This window comes from Abrus precatorius, unplaced genomic scaffold (assembly GCF_003935025.1).
Source record: "Abrus precatorius isolate BTA unplaced genomic scaffold, Abrus_2018 Scaffold11, whole genome shotgun sequence".
Classification (NCBI taxonomy): Eukaryota; Viridiplantae; Streptophyta; class Magnoliopsida; order Fabales; family Fabaceae; genus Abrus; species Abrus precatorius.
This window is the reverse complement of record NW_020874303.1, coordinates 7,225,598-7,249,551: the sequence shown is the minus strand read 5'-3', so window position 1 is coordinate 7,249,551 and position 23,954 is coordinate 7,225,598. Positions and strand designations below refer to the sequence as shown.

The 23,954-nt window shown below is 27.6% G+C and overlaps 2 protein-coding genes across 3 annotated transcripts; one reads left to right on the top strand and one right to left on the bottom strand.

Annotated features, from left to right (window-relative positions):
• Positions 1-5,840: 5,840 nt before the first annotated feature.
• LOC113855552 lies at positions 5,841-7,636 on the top strand. Its single transcript, XM_027487191.1, has 4 exons — positions 5,841-6,248; positions 6,678-6,815; positions 6,927-7,085; positions 7,531-7,636. The coding sequence occupies exons 1-4, from the start codon at positions 5,841-5,843 to the stop codon at positions 7,612-7,614; spliced, it is 789 nt and encodes a 262-aa protein (XP_027342992.1). The 3' UTR covers positions 7,615-7,636.
• Positions 7,637-19,295: 11,659 nt separating this feature from the next.
• Positions 19,296-23,289, bottom strand: LOC113855224 (LOB domain-containing protein 4-like). Of its 2 annotated transcripts, XM_027486772.1 has the most exons (3): positions 22,943-23,289; positions 19,606-19,790; positions 19,296-19,524 (listed from the first exon to the last, which is right to left on the bottom strand). In XM_027486772.1, exons 1-3 carry the CDS (start codon positions 23,117-23,119, stop codon positions 19,434-19,436), a joined length of 453 nt encoding a protein of 150 aa, XP_027342573.1. In that variant the 5' UTR covers positions 23,120-23,289; the 3' UTR covers positions 19,296-19,433. The 2 variants fall into 2 exon arrangements, with proteins under 2 accessions (XP_027342573.1, XP_027342572.1); XM_027486771.1 differs by having other exon boundaries at positions 19,296-19,790.
• Between the last annotated feature and the right edge of the window lie 665 nt (positions 23,290-23,954).

Here is a 23,954-nt window from a genome sequence, read left to right as displayed (position 1 = left end):
TACTCTTTTAAATATTGTGATATTAGTATCTCTTAAACTATGTTCTATTAACCTTAATTAATTTTTTAACCTATATATTATAAATAAAAATACTCTATTTGGGAAGTCAAATATTAAATGAAAATATTCTTTTACAAAGTTTATTACATGTACTATTTAAATTAAAATTATTTAAGAATAACATAGAATTATGTTATTTTTTCTACTAATTTTATATTTTATCCATTTTTTAATTAATTTTATTGTAAATATTAAAAACAAAAAATTTTACTTAACTTTCTTTTATTATCTTGTAAAATTTTAATATATATATATTTATATTTATATTTATATAAATTTTACAATAATTGATATACTAATTTTATTATTAGAAAATTATTGCAATTTTAATAATTTTTAAATTAATATTATATATACCAATAATTAACTAATTTAATTTTAAATTAAAGACTTTAAGAGAACATTATATTTTTTTTAGCTTTAGAGATAGTTTTTTTTTCTCTTAAAATTACGAAGAATAAGTCCTAAAAATTTCACCATGCTATTTTAAATATTTTCACTTGTAGAACTAAATAATATAATAGCTCTTTAAAGATAATTTTAAAGACCAGTTAATACATTTTTAAAATTATATTTATAAAGCGGTTATACATTACTCTGCATGACTATTATTTATTTTTAAATTATTTTCAAATTTTTCATGAATCAAAATTTTTAACTCATAAACACACACAAAAGTAATAATATCATGATTCATTCTTTATTATTATTTTTTAAAATCTTTATCTTTTTTTATTAAATCTGACTCCTCAAATTATTTTATCGTTACAAAAATAATAATTCATCTTTCTCTACATTAATAAGGTTGGCTCCTTTTATTAAATATTTTTCTCATTTTTTTCTCCATTATTTTTTTCTTTCTTTCTTTACAGTGGAATTTCTCATTACTTTTTTTTATTTATTTGAAAGTAAAGTATTTGATTAATACGTCGTACAAACTTAAGTTTTAATTAAGACTTAAGAAAATCAATTTTAATTTGTAATAAAATACTCATAAACGAAATTTTTTTGAATTTTAGATATATAAACTTAAATTTTAATGTTAATGAGTCAATTTTGATTTATAACAAAAAAAATTATAATTTTTTTGAATTTATAATTCACGATTTGAAAGAAGTATTTTAATGAACAGTTATAAAAATTATTTTTTAAGTTACCCTTAAAAGAGCATTTTAAACCTAATTAATTAACTTATCCTTCAATTAATTTTAATTTCTTTCTTAACGAATTGAAGAACTCCTTATGCTTTAAATTTATTTTAAATAAATGTTGATGATAAAAAAAAATAATTTCTTCCCCAAATTTTGAATCCTAAGGTGTGCATGTCTCCAAGCACTTCTTAGAAACAAAGTGGATTACAAATGTCATCATACATGCTAGCTATGTTTAAAAAACTGACAAGTGGATTAACACGCGACAATTGCAAAAATTCATTGTTTTCTCTCCATCTAACTGTAGCATAGACTCAAATAATCGGCTACACCTTCTCTACACGAAGATAAATCTGCAAGAATACCATGTCTTCTTATTTCTTTTATAACCGAATTAAAGCTTTCTTTAAGCAAAATAGCAAGTTTCGAACACGCTCTATTCTTATCTTCCACAATTCTTCCAAATCTTATACCGAAAAATTTAAAGAATTTAAAGAGGCTAATAAAATTATAATTAAATTATTTGTTTAATTTATTTTATATAAGAGAGAGTGAGAGATATGCTTGAAGGAGTGATCCTCATTCGTTGTTAATAAGATAGTGGACTTGGCCAAAAATTTGGGAAATACTATTTGATTCTAAATTTAAATCTTAAAAATGGATTATGTTATGTGAATTGGAAGTTGTTTAACTATATAATTGGTTGGTTAGAATTTTATAAAGATTGTTTGATGATAATCAAGTGAAAAAAGGTGAGTGATAGTGAGGCAAAATTAATTTATAGAGAGAGAAAATGAAAATATTATCTTTTCTCATACAAAAATATTTGTACGTATTTAGCATTTCCTATTTATATAAAGGCTAATTAGTTTTACATTAACATAATTTTTTACAGAATTTTAACTGAAACACAATATATGTATAATGATACCTAGACTAATACACTAGTTTATATGTACAGTTAATTTAAATACTCTAACTTTCTCTCCCTCTAACTTAGAATGATTTGACTAAGAAAAAATCTATCAAATTCAAACATTCTAACTTTGTCATCGATGAGAGGAAGGGATGTGACTAACAATAAGGCTAGCTGTTGCTGATTAACTTTTATCAGATAAAGAAAATATCAAGTTTGATGTGTTTTTGAGAAGCATGGATTCAAAATTGTGTGAAAGAGGGATTGTATTCAAGTTATCTCTAAATATTGGTGCTGCTCTAGAGAGATTTTAATTTAGTAAGTAGATATTACATCCATAAAATTCAGTTGGTAGCTGTCTTAATTAGCAAGAATAAGCTTCAGTGTTTATTAGACCTTGCTTTTTGGACCACCAAAACAGAAGATTAAGTCCAAAATAAATACAGGAACCAGAGGAAGATTTGTTGTCATTTGAATATTTTTTATTTAGATCATACGCATGTTTTACTAAAGATAATTGTGTTTAAGATAAATAGAATTATTATTGAACAATAAATTTTTTTTATCTAAATATTTAATATAACTGTATTTATTGAAACTCGATTTTGAATATATGCAACAGTTATTCACATAAAATATAGCTTAAAATGAAAATGAAGTTTTCTAGTCTTTTTAAGTCAGTTTTTAAGAGCAAAGACAAAAATGTGGGTTTCATATATTAAGGATGCTGTTCCTGCTGATCATACATACCTACACACATTTATAATACTAAAATTTAACAAATATTTTAAGCAAGGCAAAATTACTATCAGAATATTACACTTCATTGAACCTTACAGGATTACGTACATATACTAATTTCATAAAAAAGTATATTTCTGAAGTATAATTTTTTGGAAACTATATATGATGATACAACTTATCTGTATCAAAACAGAATTATTATATAAATGAAAATTTAAAATTACCATACTAATATAGAACCGCATAATTTTTACAGATGCAACAAAGAAAATAAGCACAACATTAACACACAGACATTCACCTCTATTTCCAATGATAACGGTTTGAGCTCATGGTAAACAACAGAAGCTTCATAGACATATAATCAAGACGAATATGTCTCGTTATTGTACAAAATTAAGCTCCCATCCAATCATGGGGGCACTTTGGCCTACATATATGTGACCTATAATTCTTTGCTTGCCAAGGGTAGATTTGCTTATAAACCTCAAGTCAATGTACTTATGTTTCGATATAAGTGATGGGTATATTAGGGCAAGTGAAGTAGTTGATGAAAACTTTGGGTAGGGAGAGAAATATCTTGTACTTGATTTGTTTACTAAAAATCGAACAACCCCATGTGTTAGATTCTTAGCCTATAACTAGGATAAATCTTTAGTAGTACTTATGGATGCACAGCTTTGAAAGAGTATGGAAGAATAGTGTGCACATGAAGCCCTCTACAATTTGCTTTTTAGATCGCTTCAGCTTTTCCTTCTAAGTAGTTTAAATTCCTCTTCTCGTTGGCTATAAGTTGCTGAAAAATTAAATTTGTACTTTATTCTATTTGCATAAATATGTAATCTACTTTATAGGTTTAACCTTTGACAATAATATCATTATACACGAATTATTAAGTTTCTCATCGAATCTCAGTCCTGAGCTTTGATTGGATATTGATCAATTGTTAGTACTGTTAGAAAATCACTCAATCAAGAAGGACATTTGAAAAGTAAAAAAAAAAGTATTTCTAATTGGATGCGGGAAAATGGTTTCACTTTAATTTGTTTGTGAAAGTAGTTTGATTTGTTGTAAAGTGTAATTATACAATAATATACACTTATTTCGATATGAAACAGTGATGGAAAAATTGATATTGAAAAATCTTCCAATACAATATTTCTGTTAAATAACATGTACATATTATACCTTTAAACCTATTTTCTACGCATAGTAGTGTTTAGTGTTTTTAATGCATATATAAAAAAAAAACAAATAAATAATATGACTTGTTGTTTAGGGAAATGACAATAATTTATTGAGAATAACCTTATTATATTAAACATTAATCCTTGACTTCCAAAAAGATTTCCATGAGAATTATGGGCCGAGTTACGAGTTACACTACATATGACTGCTAGCAAACAAGTTAAGCCAGTAATCAACACTTTATTTAAATGAGAATCATTTACTTTTAGCCTTTACTTTTGACTATAAAACTCAAAATATGATATCTTTATCTATAACTGGACTTAGACGTGTTTCCGCATATACAAAGAGTTAAACCATCTTCTTTTGCTGGAGATAAAAAAAGACCTATAACTAACAAGTGGAACATTAGTGGGTTATAATAAATATTTTAATATAGAATAATATTTTGATTAGAATTTTTAAATAACCTTAATCAATCAATTAACAATATAAGCAATATTTTTTACTTATCTTATTAAAATACAAATTTATGTTTAGTTATTGATTTTTTAATTTAAAGAATATTTCTAATTTAAATTTATACAAAATTTCTTACAACACAAGAAACAAATAGGAATAAAAGAGAGAAGTATGAAAGCGGACAATGATATGATAGAAGAATAATGTTAAACTTGTTCAGAAAAGAAATTTAATTTAGCGGATCTGAATTTTTTGGAGTGAAAATTTCATTATAAGCGATAATTCTAAACATTAGTGAAAATTATCTCCAATAATAATGATATTGGAGGGGATCCTTATCCTAATTTAACTCCTAATACCCAATAAAGTGAACTTAAGTCCCACAAAATTTTAAAATGTGATTTTAGCGTTACAACTTTTAATAGAATTTGATTGAAAATGAAACAAAAGAGGAAAAGTACGTACTAAAAGGTTTACTGAGATTTTAGAGATCTCATAACACGTTTCTGAAATTTGAGAACCAATGTGACATGATCCCTAAACATGGGAATACATTGAACATTTCCCTTTTAAGTACGTACACATCTTTAATAAAATAAATTATGTAACTGTACATAACATTCAATGTTAACTCAACAGATGTTGGCAAATTAATGTGTCACCAGTTCTTCAAATTAAGCAGCCAATAAGGAAAACATATAATAATTCAAAAAGAACCCATTAATTTCATCTATGTAATGATTTGACGTGCCATAAACGTTTTTAAATCATTTGAAGAGGAATTAAAAAATGTATAAGCACTAATCGAAAATACTCTTAAACCAGGGCGTTTTGTAAAATTTTCGTGAGAGTATCACAACCACTTTAAATTATTACCAATACAACTTTTTGGGTAATGTTATATATTTTGTTAGTAATGACCACCAATGCAATTTTACTTTCCCATCAATTATTTAATTTATTTTTTCGATAAAAATGAAAGCCATTTTGTTGTTAATGCGAACAAAATATGTTTAATTACGCGTTTACAGCTTCACACAACAGTAAAGAGAGAAGATAAGAAAGTAGACACAGTTTAATTAGTTTGTTTGAAACCCATATTCCTAGCTGCCTAATTACCTAGTTTAGTCTTTGCCACTTGCCTTGACAACTTGCCTCAACCCACTCTTTTGCACTATCACAATAGCCTATATATTTCAAGCCACAAAAGAAAAAAAGTTCAACCAGAACACACGAAACACAAAATCACACAACACAAACACACGCTCTCGTCAACATCCGCGGTCATTGCCTTTTCCATGCCCCTCTCTCCCTCTTCCATGGCTTCCATCCCACAATTCTATTCAAACTACACATTCACTTCTCATGATCTTTCAGAGTTCCCTACACCACTCAATAGCAACATCTCAGTCATGGACAACACCACGTGGGGTGGTCAAGATAGCTTGATTCCTGTGCTTGATCACATTAATAATGGGGCACTTGATCATATTGTGTCACTTGATTGTGACACCGTGACTTGTGGTAATTGGATGCCAAACTTTTCTGAGCAACTTGGGGGCATTTCTGACTTGGCCATTTCCGACTGTAAAATGGGCTTCTACGGAGGGTTTCAGAATTTCAACAGCAGATACCAACCACATATTGGTGAGTTTGGGGAAGAATGTTGTGGGTTTGTGGAGGATATTAAGCCACCTGCTTATCCTAATACTGCGAGAGAAAATTGGGTATGCATAAATAACTATCCTTGAATTCTCCATGTTGTGTTTTATTGAAAGGTTAGTGCATGGCAAGGTGTTATGCACTGAATTGATAATTTTAGTTTTGTTTTTTCATTTTAATATGTATAATTTTATTTTACTTTTGAATTTTCATGTATGTATTCTCCTTTGGAAGGGAGTAGTACAATGAGACGTATACATGACTTCTAATTTCAAAGTGGAACATCAAAATTTTCATTCCAAGGAGTGATCATGATCACCTCTCTAGCTTCCTCCCCTCTTGAAAACGATTTTCAATACTTCTTTTTGTTTAACAGAATATTTCATAAGTTCTTTATTTTCATCACATATAAAGGAAAGTTTTGGTCATGAATATAATATTATAGATAAACATTTAGTTTAGTTTTATTAAATGGTGTTTTAAATTTATGGCAGGGAATTCAGGGTAATCAAATGCCAGCAGTCGAAGAGCCTAACATAAAGGTAGGAAGGTACTCAGAAGAAGAAAGGAAAGAAAGAATTCTCCGATATTTGAAGAAAAGAAATCAAAGAAACTTCAACAAAACCATCAAGGTTTTCTTATATTCTCTTTCTCACACGCACTTATGCATGACTCTTTTATCTTCTTTTATAAATTAATTGGAATTAGGAATTCACATATTTATCATTGGCCTATTTCTACAGTATGCATGTCGAAAAACCTTAGCTGATCGGCGAGTCAGAGTTAGGGGAAGGTTTGCAAGAAACAATGAGCTATGTGAGGAAGACATAGCAACAAAGAAGCATGAGAATCATCGTCACCACAAAGAAGACTTTTATGGTGGCGATTCAATCCAGTTCCAGGTAATTTTCATTGTATATGTACTGTTAATGTGAATATGAAGAAAGAAGAATCTATATCTGACAACGAAAGGTCAAGCTATCGAATTGTCGATAATGCTCTAAACTTTTTTAACCGTAAACTAATAAACATTTTTTTTAATGAGTAATGTTATCTAATTTCTTGTGTTAATTCCTTTAAATGCTTTATATAAAGGAAATATTTAATATGTTAAGGGTATAAAAAAAAGTACAACACTTTCTTCATTTAATAAGTTGGATGAATAATAAGATGTTAATTGTAAGAGAGGATTTATAATTTTGTTCTAATATTTCCTTTCTTGCAATCAAATTGATAGCTGTCTAAAATCAATTTTTCATGCGCTTAAATGCAAAAATAAAAAATAAAAAAAAATATTAGTCACACTTTCAAATTAATTTCTGAATGGGTAATCCTTTATGCATGCAGTTAAAGAATGATGAGGAGGATTGGCTTCAAGAGGCCATGGCAAGTCTAGTGTATTTATCCCATTCTTCACCAGAAGATATGTAACATAATTTATTAGCATCAACGGCTCCACATGACAAGCTCTTGTTCAAGCTGTGTGGGCTTTCTTAACATGGTTTCAACTAGTGGAGGGTGAATAGGAAGAGAGAGTCTACAATAGTTATTTTCCAATTGTATGCTAATTTGTTTTTGTTTGATAATTAAGCACGTAGATGTAAACTCTAATTGCATGGCGGTGTAACCAGGAGATGTAGATTGTTTGATGTTAATTTTATAGGCATCTTTGTTAAGGAATTTGATGGGCCTAGTTTGACTGGATACTTGGGTTGATTGAAAGATATAATATTCCAAGGAAGGGACTTTGTGTTTGAGATGACAGAAATATTCCAATAAACTAGCTATTAGTCACTATCTCTCATACTGTTTGGACTCATCCATTCTCGCCATTGATGTAATTCAGTCTTTGTGATGATTACTGAAAGCCACTGATCTGAAATTCTAGGAGATCTCATCTTGGGATGGATATAAATTGGGGTCTATACGTTTTGAAGTTACATAGAATAGTGAACTTTTGAAAGTGCCATGTATTATTCAGTGTTTGCGAAGGTCTATTTTGGGAAAAAATTTAAATAAATATTTATGAAGAAATAAAGATATAAAATGAATAATTTTTTATAATTTAAGATTAACTTGTGCATCTTATATTTTAAAAAGGTTTAGTAAAAATGTTTCTAAAAAAGTAATAGAGTATAAGTTGATTTGAATTTATAAAAAAGATGAATGTTTATATATTTTTAATTTTTTTGGTATAAAAAATTATTGAGAAGTTAGTATAAATTGACCCTAAATCTGAATTTTCAACCTAGACGACTAACCTCCCCGTTAGAGGTTAAAAAGAATTATGTGAAAGACAATGAGCAAAGCCTTTTTCTGCATAATTATGTGATCCTGTTGTCTATGATAATATTTTTAAAGATGAGGAGTGTACTACTCCAGTGTCAATTTTTAAAATTATCTTTTGTACATTTAGCATTTATATAAATTTGAGAAAGAATTTAAACTCGTCTAATTAAAATAGCTAGTGTATATATAAGTTCCTGCAATTTACTATAATATTTATTTATTTATAGTAGAACCATCGATTCCCTTATGATAGGTTGAGAAAGCCACCGATTCTTGTAGATAATATATATATTTTTTTTCTGGATGTTGCTCTAATCAATTTGTGTATTAAATTAAATTATTAGAAACTATTGGAGCATAAATAAGCAAACTAATTAAAAGTCAATTACTAAATATAGTATAATAGTATATGGCGGTTATATATATATATATATATATATATATATATCAGTTTTCTGTATATTATTATACTATTATATTATATTTAGGAACTTCTAATTAATTTGCTTATTTATGCTCTACTAAAAATAGTGCCGACCAATTTTTTTAAAAAATAGTTTTTTCTAGACTTACTATACTATTATTAATTAATTCTCATTGAATTAAAGTGAGCTATACATATTAAAACAAATCTTGCCAAAATAGTCAAGAGAGAAATAAAGTCAAAATAGATATCTGGGTATTGAATGTGGTATGCATTGAAATTGAATGTATTTTATGTTAATTGTGAATTCATTTATCTTAATTGAATATATATATAGTATTAAATACCCAAAAAGACTATGCTCTTGGATAGATATTTTCCCCTTTGGATTTGGTCATGGTGGGTGGAAATGGGTATTAATTTGTGGATGCCAATCCTGTGCATAGGAAAGATGAAAAGAGGAATTATTCTTTGTTTAGTTGTGGAATATAATGTGATAAAATTAAAGACAAAGACCAACGGATATAAAAGAAAGATAAATAGGCTATCTATTCTTTTTGGTTCCCCTCCTCCCTTCTCTCTTTCTCGGTGCTACCACTGCCGGGTTAGGGCCTAGAGAATCCTTATTACTGAGGGACTTGGGAAAGAGGAAGAAGAAAGAGAATTGTGTTAATAATTTGAAAATTAAATCAAAGATTAAAACGATAACACATTTAGTTTATGGCTTAGTTTGTTGAAGTAAATAGAATGCTTGAATTTAAACTATAATTAGTTTATAGTTCAACCAATATAACCTAGAAACTTAACAAGGGAATGTGTTTTAAACTCTGCACTAGAAACTTAACAAGTATATATCCTAAATAATAGGCAGCTACCGACATTAACAAAGGAATAATATATATTTTAAATCTTTATCTTTTTCAAAACAACACTCTTTTGCAAGACCTCCCCCTTTTGAAAGGAACCTAAAAATGTTCTTCGCCATTTTTATGATTAAAGCCCAAAAGTAAAAAAGTGTAAAATACTTCCCAACGTTTTTCACTTGTATATCAATTTATTCCTCCGTCCCCATGCCAATCCAAACAGATAAAAGCACCAGGACTTTTGAACATAAAAAATAATAACAAAATGAGGAATTAAGCTGTTTGTGCTTCTAATTCTGTTTGAGTTACTTTTCTCCATTTTTAAAATATTGGAAGTTTGACATCAACTTATATAATTACCATCTAATTTGCTCCAATTTTATATATAGACCTTAATAATTATGTTTATGACTTTAAATCCCTAGCTTACGGTAGGTTATAAGCTTCTATTTTACAGTTAATGTGGTTGAGGATAGGTTAGAAAACTCCAGCGCACCTTTTTCTTTTATTGGCGTTAAAATGGATGTACAAGAGAAATGGGTTTTCTTCCAAAGCCTAATGATTGTCGAATTCAATTCCAATTCCTTTGAAGGGCACGATGCCATACCAAGAACATATATCCTTATCTGACCAAACAAGCATCTAAACAATGGTTCTTATCTTTGTTAAAATTCAAGAATATGAATGAATTTCAAGATATTTTTCCGTATTTTTATATTCTGTTCTTGTACTCTACACCGTAACTCCGCATATATATAGTTATAACATGATAATTTAGACACTAAACAAATGAATCATATAAGCTTCTGTCACTTTCATGATAAGGACTGTTACCAATAACTTAATAGTTAATACAAGTTCTCTAATTTAATTCTCATCTGTTTCTAATGTGCAAGACCATAAATCTGCATATTAATTATGTGGCTTAGGTAGGTCACATAGCTCTAAACTGTTCCAAAATATATTGGGTACTGGCCCCTACTTTGTTGAAATGTCAAGTTCATCAAATCCCCTCTAGATGGGCGCTCTTTTCTTGGTACCACATTGCTTTTCCATGAACTATCAACTTCATATACTTGTTAGTGGTGTCATTTTCATAGTTATTTTGCTCTCTCACTGTCATCATGTTCAATCAAGACTTTAAGACATACAAATAATAGTCACGCCTTAGTTGAATATTTAGCACAGAAATTCTATATTCACAGTATGTAATCTATACTAGCTCAGAACATCACTGTGAAGTGTATCTAATACTAATAGCTCTAAATTGTGCTTCAGTTTTTAATACACTGCCAATATAAACAGTATCACAAATATGTCATTAACAATTGGTTAAAGGAGTATGCTTAATAGTTTGGTGATCATATAATAGAATTTTCTTGCAGCTCTGATGTTTAGAATACTATGGTTGATTCCTTGATGCATCACTTCAAAGTTCAAACTGATGAAAGGTATTTCCCCTTAACTTCTTTGATTTAAACTTGGTGGGGGCGTGCCCTCTACTGCACCAAAAAGCTTCATAGTCAAAATACATTGATTACTATAAGCTATAGGAACACACTTTATGTGATTGAAAGTGGTGTACAGTATAGTCCTTTTCAGATTCTACCTACAAAGTATCCTTGTTCCTTCTAGATATTGATGCTCTGGTGTTTATCTTCCAGTTAGTAGTATAAAATTTTGCTTTACCAATGCTTGCACCATTATTTTGGCTATATATTTTTACTATATCTCATGTTGTTACATATGTAGTTTTGCCCTCAAATTTTCTAACATGGGTTTAGTTCTTTATGAAGACCCATGTTAACGTGGTTGTATGTGTGTTTGTGCACGCATGTGGCATGCAAACATGTTTGTTCATAAAAATGAATGGAATTAAATCAAGCTTTTACTGAAGTTCATCCCATAAATGGTATAGAAAGTCAAACTAGGAAGGGAAAGTAAATGAATAAATGGTCAACATTATATTCGGTGCTAAAAGTCATATATGTGACTGTTTATACAAGTCTAACTTGAACATGACCAAAGGAAATTGAATGCAAGTGTAACTTGAGGTCTCTTTTTTCCTACTCATATAGTGTCTGGATAAAGGGGAAGCAAATACAAAAGAATGTTATATAAAAAATAAAAATAATAGTAAATGGGGGTCACAAGCAAGCATTCTTACAATCGTAAGAAAGCACTAATACAGCGTAGTGACTGAAACATTTGCATTCCTCTCTAAGTTGACCCGTTGGCATTATGATTTATAATGGATTTCCATCTCAGTGACATGTGGAAAAGATTTGGCTTTCTATTCATATATTGGGGTTAGAGTTTGACATAAAAAGCAAAAAGAATGTAGAGCCAAAACATATATAATTAAAAATAAATTACACAACAATGAACATACTGTAATTCTTGGAGAAAAATCATACATTGACGACTTAGAAGCAAATAACTAAGGAAATGTATAAGCAAAAAAATCATAAATATAAGTTGTAAATTAATTTTGCATAATTAAATTATTTAACTTTAAATAAGTAAGCAAGACTTGAAGTCTAAATAATCATGTTATGTTTAAGAGTGTGAAAGAGAGTGAATTAGTAAGCTTTTAGTTGTCTAAAGTTATATGATTTTATGATTTAAACTATTAAAATTTGATACATGCACATCATATATATATATATTATCATTTTTATATGCATGCATTGTAAAAATACATGTCAATTATAAAGGGACACCTAACAGTGTTCCCTTATAATGGTTGAACAAATATTTTATAAAACTATAATGTACTATAACCGTAACTTAAAACTTCATTAAAATGAATAAGTGCTATTTTCCTAAAATTGTTTGATTTATGCCTACTTCTATAAGCTGTTTATGTTAGCCTAATATATAGCATGGGGCCCTTGAAGCGATACAAGTAGGCTCCTCCTACTAAAGAAACACCAAGTTCATTGTCCCTTCAAGCCAAAGGAGGGCTAGAAAATAGTGAAGTGTAATTGAGCGCAGAACTGTTGATGAATTTAAAAACATTTTCAATTGTTGCCCTTATGTGTTTCTGAGGCTATACACAGCATTGAAATCAAAATGATCAAGGAGGATTTGTCGGTGACAAGTGCATGTCGTAGCATATTCTTCCAATTTTGGCCCACTGAAATTACAAGAGGGCAGAGTGCCATACATTGAGGCCCCATTGGATTTGCAGGAGATAAAAAAAATATATTTACAATTGGTTGACTAATATTTTTTTCTTTTTTAATATTACCCAAACCCAAAATATATGAGGACGACATTCTTGTAAGCAATTTCGAAAGTTCTTTCGGTGATCATATCTGTTTTCAGGATTTGTCTAAATTACATCATATGAAATAAATAACTACATCTTAAATGAATTAATCAAATTAAAACATTTATATTAAAAAATTAAATTTTTTATAAATAAAAATTTACTAGTATACTTAAAATAAAATTATTTACCCTATAAACAAACTTAACCCATTTTTTCATCTCGAGCACTGAACTTCATGGTTCACTACTGATGGGTTATATAGTACAGACTAGCATATCTTATTTAGCAATCATGGCAATTTATATGGGACCAAAAGTATGGGACTCGTCAAGCAAGAGACGATAAAGCGACTATAATTGACTTGAAAAGATTCTTGTAAGTTTTTCTGACCAGAAAAATATTATCAAGTTTCACCTTAAGATTCAAAATAATGATTATATAAAATAGATATATCTATGTAGCACACTAACTATTTTAGATGTGAATACTATGTTTTTTGTATTCATTCATAAAAAAAATCAAAATAATAATAACGAAATCTATCCAATATATTTGATAAAACAATATAAAGAATTATAAAATAATATTTTATAATATAAAAGTTAAAGATTAGCAAGAAAATTTTACTAAAAATATATATTTTTTTTTTGAAATTTATTATTATTTTTTAATAAAATTTTTGTTTACAATAATTCAAATAATTATAATTTTTTATTTTTTATTTTATTTCAATTCATCCAAATAACATTTTTTAATTCTACTTCTTACTCTTTTTATTTTTTTTCTCTATTTTTTTTCATCCATACATAACATTAATGACTTAAGTAAATGTGTCTCTTTTGTAGGTATACCTCTTCTGTCAAAAAATTAAGCAACAACAATATTTAATGGAACGGTAGTAAATAAACTTTAGATTTTTTAAAATTTTATATCTTTAACAATTTCTGAAACCAAGGTACAAGAGTTATGGGACTTAAATATATTAATTGAAGTGTTGTTAAGCTTATATAGATTCATGTGTTACATGGACATCCTATTTTTCAAATTTTTTTAATAAAAATAAGATGTTAAAAAAATATAGGGAGCATATAAATGTAATTATCTCCTTTTACCAGAATTTATAATTAGGATAATTATGCATGAAACTAATTAAAAGGATGTTTAATGTGATAAGAAGAAAAAAAAAAGAATTAGCTAGAAAAATAACTTATCAAAGATAAATATGATTATGAAAAATATTTGAAAAAAATCATCTTTTGGCAAAAAAAAAATATCTTTTAGTTTAGTTCTTTAAATATTTTTTCATGTATAATAACATATTAAACTTTTATAAGACACAAAGTTAAAAGAAGGGAACTAAATGCGTAACTCTTTGACTCTAATCCCCTAAGATGAGTGTATATAATAAACTAAGTGTGTCGGCAGTTATGACTCAATGAACCTCAAATTAAGCATCCAATTTAGTTAGATATTGCATTGTTGGTAGTTTAAGAAAGTTGGTTAAGAGTTTTAACCTTCTTAGATTGACCAATAACCGATAGAAAAAAGTTCTTATAACACTTTTTAAACGAAATAGAATATATATATATATATATATATATATATATATATAATCATATTCCATAATAATTTTCTATAAAAAAATTATGAATAGCATGTGTTATGAATAAATAAATTTTATAAAAATTGACAAAAAAAAGTCAAATTTCACACTCATCTTCATAGTAAAATATTAAAAGAAGTTGCATCATATCTTTAAGATGAGTATAAACTAATTTTATATTATCATTTATACATGTGTTCTCACGTGAGTGAATATTATTAAATTTTATAATAAATTAAAATTTATAATTTTTTATATTCTAATTAATTAATAATATGAAAATTTAGAAAGATTTTACAGTATTATAATTCATTCATAGACTATTTTTTTTAATAAGCACAAAAAAATTCTATTAATATTGAGTATAAGAGGTACTAAATATTATAATTGCTTTAAAACTCATATTTATAAATATTTTTATTTAATTAATAGTACAAAAAATATATGTATTAAAATTAAAATCATAATTTTTATAAAAAAAATATATATTATTAAAAAATACTTATTAAAATGAACAATTAATTTTCTTTTTCAATTCAATTCCTTTTAAATCAGTGTTAATTTTCACTGCGAATACCGAGATTTGCATTTATTTTAATTTTTGGTCAAAGTTTAGACCGGCTTGAACCTTGTGCTTTTTTGTCGTTCCAAAAACTTGCTTACAAATATTTTCTGGTATGTGTTTCCTTTTGGTTAAATTTTCTGGAAGTTCAAAGTCCATAAGATTTAAAGGCCCATTATGCCTTAAACTTCAAGCCTGGTTTGGTCATAACTTGTAAATACTTGGTAGTGAAGTTTGATTGAACTATTAGCAATCTAAAGTGTCTCAACGTTCCTCTGATCCAAAAGCTACATAAGTCCGAGCAACAGGAATTTTGATCTTGGATCAAAGAAAAGAAAAACAGGAATTTTGAATAAATAAGCTGAATATTTGTACTAAAATTGAATAAAAAAACCTAAACTAACCAAATCAAAATATTCATCTGAGAGGTAAAAGTGCCTCAAATCATCTGATACTTCTAAACATAATCATCTGTCACAGAAGGAATTGTATACTCTGACTCATTCTTAGTAAATAAGGAAAGCTTAATCATGATTATGTAGGGCATGCTAATGTTGCCCTACTTGTTGATCAGAGTTCTTGGTTTTGCCCTTGTTGCTTTCACATACGTACGTCCAATGATGAAAATATCTCCAAGTTTTCACAAATTTGATTCTGCGTAATGATAAGGCTGCATGGTGTCTTTACTTTGAACAATCGATTCAACCAATTGTGGTTTCAGAATTTTCGGTGATGTCAAAATATCAAAAGTACTATTTAGTATATACTCTACCAAGACCACATGGATATTGATCAATACTTTAAGGATATTAATTATTAAAACCTTTAAAATATATCTAAACTAAAATTATTTTTTATAAATCCATTCAAATTAAAATAAAGATTGAACACCAGCAATTTCACATTATATAGTAAAAATATGGTCTTCAACTATACATGATAAAAAGAATTTAAATTAAATTATCATTAGAATAACTTTGTTCTCCACTTTTATCCGATAATGTTTACACATTATTCAAAAAGAGTTAAAATCAGTGAATAATATTATTATATTATTCATTTTGTCTGAACCTAGGTACTAAAATTATTGTTTAGAGAAAATTTTGTTCAAGTCGAATAAAATTGTCTTTACTAATACTTAAATTTGAGACTACATATATTAAATTGAAACAATTTAGTTGATCTATATTCTCGTTTACCAATGTGAAAATTTATCAGGCTAAAAAGTTTACATAAATTGAGTTAGACTTAATCTATATTCCAATCATCTTTAAAAAATTACTATAATATATTAAAAATATTTATTTTATATAATAATTTTTTATTATATACTTATAGACAAATAAAATACTTAAAAAATAGATAAAGAATAATTAATTTATATAATATTAAATATTTAAAATGAATTATTATTATTACATAATATTAAATAAAATATAATAATTTATTATCAAATTAAATTATATATTTATCTATTTTTTATTTATATTATTAATAACTATTAAATTATAGTAACATTTTTTATTTATATAATTTTATAATATATTATTTCATAATATTATTTGAGTATTAACCATAAATTTTTTTACATGTTAACATTTTTATATTATTATTATTATTATTTATTGTTATAAAATTGTTTAGGAACATTTTAAATAAACATTTTGAAAGTCCCAAGCTTACAACATAACATAATGTTGACTAAATTTATTAAATTAAATATTATTAAAATATTCAAAATGATTTATTTAATAAAATTTGATATTATTAAAAAAATAAATACAATATCATTATCATAAAATTGTAAACATATGATTTTTAAAATAAAAAAAATTATTGGTGTAGAAAAATAACTTGTGAACTTAACAAAAATTAATAAATATTTACAAATTTAAATTTTTTATTTTAATTTGATAAATTTTATTTTAAAAATATATTTTTATATTTAAATATAACTTTAATTAACTTTAAATAAAATAATAATTTAAAAAGTATCAACAAAAACACGTATCTTTTATTAAAAAATATTAATTTTCATCCAATACTTTCATCCAATACTTCATAAAACATACTAAATTCTGACCTAAAATTTGTTGGTTATTTTTTTGGAGAATTTACTTGAGAAGATGACATTAGGGTTAGTGTGAACGAGGAAACAATCAACCTAAGCCACAACATTTAAGCCAATTCTCCTACTATCATTGGCGCCAAAAGCGTTTGTAACACTTACTTTCTCATTTTGAGACGTCTGAAGTAGTTGAGAAGCTAGAATGCTTTATTTTCCTAACAGGTCATCAATACCATATTTCTGTGAGTGTGTGCAGAAAGAGGGAGAGGAGAGGAAATAGGGGATTAGGTGGTTATGAGAAAGGAGAGAGAGAGAATCAATGACTCACGTTGATTTGTGTTCATCAATGTTAAATACTGTTCAGAGGATATTTACGTCTTTTACATCAAACTATTAAACAATAACCTAATTTTGTTAGATACAAAAGCACACCTATATATACTCACGTTGGGTACAATTTTTCTAAATTATTTTCTTTTTCCTTTACATGGTACCCTTTTCAGTAATGATATTCTACAACTTTGGTTCATACCTCCCTTCGTTATGTTATTCTTCCAAAGTTATATGCTTACATGGGTCAATTATGTGACTTTTAATTTGTTTTCAAATGTTTCTTTTATTTTGACATATTTATTTAATTGCATTAATTATTTTTAAATTATCATTAATTAACAATAAGGATTAAAAAGATTTTTTAAAAAAATATAAAATAATAGACATGATATATATTTCGTTAAGTCTAAATTTAGTCTTAAAACACCTACATTATGACGAAATACTAAAACAGGATTATCTGTTTTTCTAAAAGGTAATTTTATGTTTTAAATAAAATAATTAATTGAGATAAAATTTTTCTTGTATTTAAAGATAATTAAATTGTGATAGTTTGTAAATTCTACCTCTTTAATTAATTTTTATAAGCCAAAATAATTTTTTGAAATCTTTTTTTTTTATGTATTCATTATACTTTTTGAAGAGTAAGATAATATACCTTTTGAAGTTATGACAAAATTTACATAATTAATTTAAAATAATTATTTTAAAATGAACATTAGCTTAGTGGGTTAATATGTTTCTTATTCATAATCAACTTTTAAATCAAAATAATAAATTGATTTTCTAATATTTTAATTAAATAAATATTTGTGATGAGCTTTGTTTTTATTTTAAAAAAGAAATTGTTCACTCTTCTGTCGTGATCTTCATTGCAATAACTATCTATCTATTTATATTTAAAATATTTTCTTCGAAATTATTTTTATAAGATTTCATTAAAAATGTAATTTAAACTCTAATACTTTACACATTGGTAGTCAAATAAAAATTTTAAAGTAATTTCTGCAAAAGATTGATAAAAATAACTTGCTATACAAGGGACTTTACTAAAATATGAAAAGTAAAAAATTGGACAATTGTATACATATACATCATTCTTCACATGGTATTTCTTGTCAATGTTAAACACATAATAAAGTATTGAATGATATCGCTATTAGCGTGAGGGTGAGAGGGGGAGATGTTATTTTTATATGCCGAGTGAAACTAAATAAATTTGGATTATATAAATACGTATCTTATGAAAGATAGATAATTGGGTCTTAACGTAGTAATTGCTAAAGGGGAATACAATATTGTTTAGCCTAATTAAAAGGTGAGAAAAATGAAGGATGGAAGGAAGATAAAAAAGAGAAGTAGTTTACTATAAATTCCCAATGATAATTCATCGATCATACATCAATTACTGTCACTGCGGTCAGGCTTATTTTTACCAAGCGTTTTTCTTGTTCTTACCTTTCCTCACCCAGCAACACATAATAACATATACCAAAATGATTTAGATTAGCACATACGGATCAGAAAGAAATTGAAGAGGCAGAAAAAGTATAGTCAACGTAATACAAATGATATGATTACTCATAATTACAAGTTTAGACATTTACATTAAGGCTAACTAATCATCATCATCATCTCTTGGTAATGTAGAGAGATAGATGTCCTTTCAGTCCTGAGAGTAGGCTAAGGTGAAAAAAGTGAGATACAAAGCACAAAAGGTACTAATGAGGCAGACAATAAAGCAAGCCCATGATAGTAATAATCATAAGAAAATAAATAAAGTGAGGGCATGCATGCATGCCAATAATATATATGCACTCCATATGCTAAGCTAGTATAACCACAAGGATTGGCCCATGTTGGCCTGATCAACGACCATGTCCATGCCAAAAAGGGACTTGGTTTGTGAAGACAAGAGCCTGCTTGATTGATATAAGTGTTCTGATGATGAATTGGAGGCTTCAGGAGGCATTGATGGTGGTTGTTGATCTGATGGTGTTGACAATTGGCGCATTCTCATGTGCACAACTTCTGCTTGTGCCAGTGCTAATTGTGTTTGAAGCACATCAACTTGTTGTTGAAGAGAAGATATGGCTCCCACACATCCATACACTGGGTCCCTCACCCTAGCATTGGCTTCATATACCATAGAACTAACAGCATCACTTCTTTGATGCTCTGGTAATTCCTGTCAATTTTTAGTAAAAATTGAAAATATCACCCCTTAGAACATTAATATATAAGCTAAATGTCACATTATGAGATATCTCATAGTTGCTGTCTAAATGACTTTTGGGATATAGTTATGATTGTTTGCTCATAGTGAGGTTTGATCATTCACAATAAAATGAAATAATAGTAATAACTCTTCCATATATATATATATATATAAGTAAAGGGTAAAAAAATGTTAATACATATATAAACTCTTTGAAATTATAAAATTTTATTTAGAAGAAAAGTTTTTATTACAAGTTTATACTTTTAGTATAATAAATACTTTTTAAAATAAAAATATCTGTTTTAAATGCTCATAATTAGAACTAAAAAAACACTTCATAAAAAAGATCAACAGGAAAAAGTAAAACTGATTTTTCAAAAGGAGGCTATACGCTAGTGAATCTTTGACCAAGATGTATAGGCTGGCTTTTTGAATTTGTAGTGAGGGCTGTGATGTAAATCAAAAGGGTTGTTTGGATATAAACTGATCCTATGCTTAGTCAAAAAGGGGACGATAAGGTGCACGCTGAAATTGGTTATATATTTTGGAGGGTGAAAAGAAAAAAAAGATTATATGTACATAGTTGAGTAGAGGCTATTGAATTATGTACAATAGTATTAAAATTATAATACTTAAAATACCATATACATCTCTACAAGCCACTGAAATCATGAAACTATTATATGGTGACCGAAAAGGCATGCCTGCAATTGTTTTTCTTGGCAGCTGTATATACTGCAATTATTATATGGTAATTAAGCTTTTGGCTTATAAATTTAAAAGATTTGTTGGTAAGCAAATGAATATTCAAGGTTATTTAAGGATACACTAATTCTTCTTGACATGCTTAAGGGATTCTAATATTAATTAATTAACACCTACAAGGCATGTTGTCTATGTTTTTAATCAATTATCATGTATTAATTAATATGATAATATATGTCTTAGCCCAGAACAGAACAAGAAGCCAATATGTCATCAAGGTATCATGCTTACAAAATAAATTTTTAAAAATACCAATAATTTATTCACAAGATGAAACATCTTTATCTGGGGAATCAACATCACTTTTGGACATATTACTAAGGTGTCTCTATCAATGTAACCCTGATTTTAAAGACAAAAGGAAAAGTTGAGCATACTAAAACTTTCTTTTTCCCTGAAATATCATTGCGCAAGGAGTCCAAGACTAAAAGCCAAGCGGTGGTCATAAAGAGAGATGTTGAACAAACTGGGATGCATATAACCATCAGTATAATGATGCGGTTAACATCTTGTTTTACTTTATCCTCTTCACACTCAGTGTGGCTTCAAGGAGTAAAGCTAATTTATACAAATTTGATCCTTGGTTCTCTTTATGTGCTCTAAGGAATCATTTGTGTATTACTAGCACCTTGAGCCCTTAACTTTAACAAAGAAGAATGGGAATTATGTACAGTTAATTAAAAGTGCAGACAGTAGGGCCTGCCCCAACTGTAACTAACCACTATAACGGAAGTAAATATTGGAAAAACAAAAGAAAGATACCCTTTTCACTTTTCTTCGACAACGACTTCCAATTTAAAATTAGAATAATATATAGCTCACGGTTGATTAATAAGGAACTAATTAAGACTCAAGATGTGCTAAGGTTCTGTTAGAAAATATTATAAAAATACCTTATATGTAATTTATTTTAATAAATTTTATAGTATAGTTTATTAAAATAAATTATTTTCAACTTATTTTTTAGTAAGTTTAATAGGTAAATTTATAATATAAGTTATTATTTAAAAAAATACTTATTAAATCAATGCTTAATTAAACTATATATCCAAACTCATAATAAATCAAATGTTTGTAACAACCTCTTCAACTCAGGAATTAACTAGAAACATACAGCGAGGTTAACCAATTTTCATAGAAGTTGCATTAGTATACGCCATGAAAGTCTTGACAATAGCAGTCATAATAAGATTACTCAGGCCCCATAGCCTGCAATTTTCAGTTTTCTAATTAAGAAATTACATGCACTCGTTTTAATTCACGTAATTAATAACTAAAGCTTTTGATATAACTGGTTCGTGACCTTAAAGTTTGTGTCTTGTTTCTCTCTCTTCTAAGAGGCGGTTGCATAACTTTCAAAACTAGTGTAAAATCGTTCAAGATTAACTAGTCTTGTAAATTCATGTTATCTGGTAAATAATTTTTATTTAACCGAGTTTTGTAAAAAAAAAAGTGATGATTTTAAACTAGTTTTTAACTAATCTATTTTTAGACTAAGTTAAATATAAGAAACATAGTATTTTTATTAGCAATTGGATAAATGAATGTCTCTATTATATTCTCTACAATAACATGTTACCCAAGTAACCAATAATCATTCTCCCCTAAGTCTAATTGAAGGAATAAATAATGGAAAAATGAAAAAGAAAAGGGGTATGTAAAAGTAAACTCAAAAGACTAATTTTGATATATTTTATTCATGCGAAATATTTTTTTAAAAAATTGAAGTAATTACAAAACATATATTTAAAAACTTAACCTATTATACTTCGATATCTAGCTAGTTTTCAAAAGTTTCTAAACACCCATAAATAAAAGCTTTTTTTTTTTTTTGGCGTATTGAAGTTGGAGGACGAGTTTATACATTATCCATACGTTAAACTCAAATACTCACATAGAGTGACATGTTAGATATACAATCTTTTGTATGCTGTTATTATTTCACTTTAGTATGAATATCGACAAGACACAGATAAATCACGACTCTAGAGCTCTGATGCAGGTTCAATATACTATTTGAGATGAAATGAGCAGCGTCCTTGGTTTTTCCTTTCGAACCCTTTCTTTGAAATATTATGATTCTCTAATAGATATATTCATCATTTTAAATTGCAGCTGTGGTTGTGGTTAAAGCAAATTACGGATAAATGAGAATAATGCAGGCGTAATTATGATTTTAAACCCATGGATATAATTGTCAAATACACAGCTTGTATAATAACATTCAATGTACTTTAAGCAAAAGTTGAATTGGTCATAGAAAAGTATTCTACTACCGTATTTTCATGAAAATGACAGAAATCTCATGCGTGGATGTGATGATAGGGATAGGAGAGGTGCACAAGAATTTGTACCTGTAACATTTTGTTCACATTGCTAGCCCCAAAAACCTTGTGCACACTACCAAACTTCTGGGGTTCATCTGCAGGAAAATAAGGAGCAAATACACAATCCCGGGAGCATCTTCTTCGAAGAAGCTTGCATGCTGCACATGGCGACATTGCACCTTGTTTTCTACCACTCTCCTTCATATTCTTTCCAAGAGAAAGAACAGGTCAATGTACTAAACCCTTTGAGCTATTAGATTTCCTTAAACCTAGAAACAAAAAAAGAAAAGAAAACAAGAAGAAAAATAGAAAGGTTCTTAATTGCAATGTGAAATAGGGAGCATAAGGGGCTTGAAAATCAAGAAAGAAGAAAAGAGAAGTTTAGAGAGGGGAAGGTGGACTTAAGGGGGGAATGGAGATGATGTTATATAGAGACGTTATGTGACAGCAAATCTTTGAGGGTCCCACAAAAGAAGAGGCTTTAGATTGTGCTGGACAAAATCATCCATGTTGATAAGATCTTTTGCCCCCACCTTGCATATTATTTTTTGTCTCACTATTTTATTTTATTCTTTTTCTTTGCGCGCTCTCGTAAGCTTTGTTGGCTTCACCTTTTGAAAGCTCTTCATCGAAATTATTTTTGTTACATCTCCTCATTGAATTATTATTCTGTTATATATTTAAACTAAAATTAAATTAATATTATTCGATACTGAAGTGACAGATTAACGAGTTAACAAAGTAAAGGATATACAAATAAGGTTTTTTTTACAAATAAGTCATTCACATTTAAACATATTTTCTTTTACATTCTTGAATCAGGTTTGTACTCAAAATTCTAATAAATATTGTGTATAATTTTTTCATACACACAATATGCTTCAAAAATTAAAGGAGAAATATTTTTATTAAATTTTGTCCCTCAAAATTACTCAATTTTTGTTTTGGGTTTGGTTCAGAACAAGCCATCTATATATATCTTCCTGTTTACAGACAATAATTGATAGATAATGTAATGTTAATTGAGTTACTGTTCTCT

Coding starts and splice junctions, on each gene's coding strand:
- LOC113855224 (XM_027486771.1), bottom strand. CDS start 23,119: ATGAAGGAGAGTGGTAGAAAACAAGGTGCAATGTCGCCATGTGCAGCA. Junction 19,791..22,942: donor ATGTGAACAAAATGTTACAG/GTACAAATTCTT, acceptor AAAAATTGACAG/GAATTACCAGAGCATCAAAG.
- LOC113855552 (XM_027487191.1), top strand. CDS start 5,841: ATGGCTTCCATCCCACAATTCTATTCAAACTACACATTCACTTCTCAT. Junction 6,249..6,677: donor ATACTGCGAGAGAAAATTGG/GTATGCATAAAT, acceptor AATTTATGGCAG/GGAATTCAGGGTAATCAAAT. Junction 7,086..7,530: donor GCGATTCAATCCAGTTCCAG/GTAATTTTCATT, acceptor TTATGCATGCAG/TTAAAGAATGATGAGGAGGA.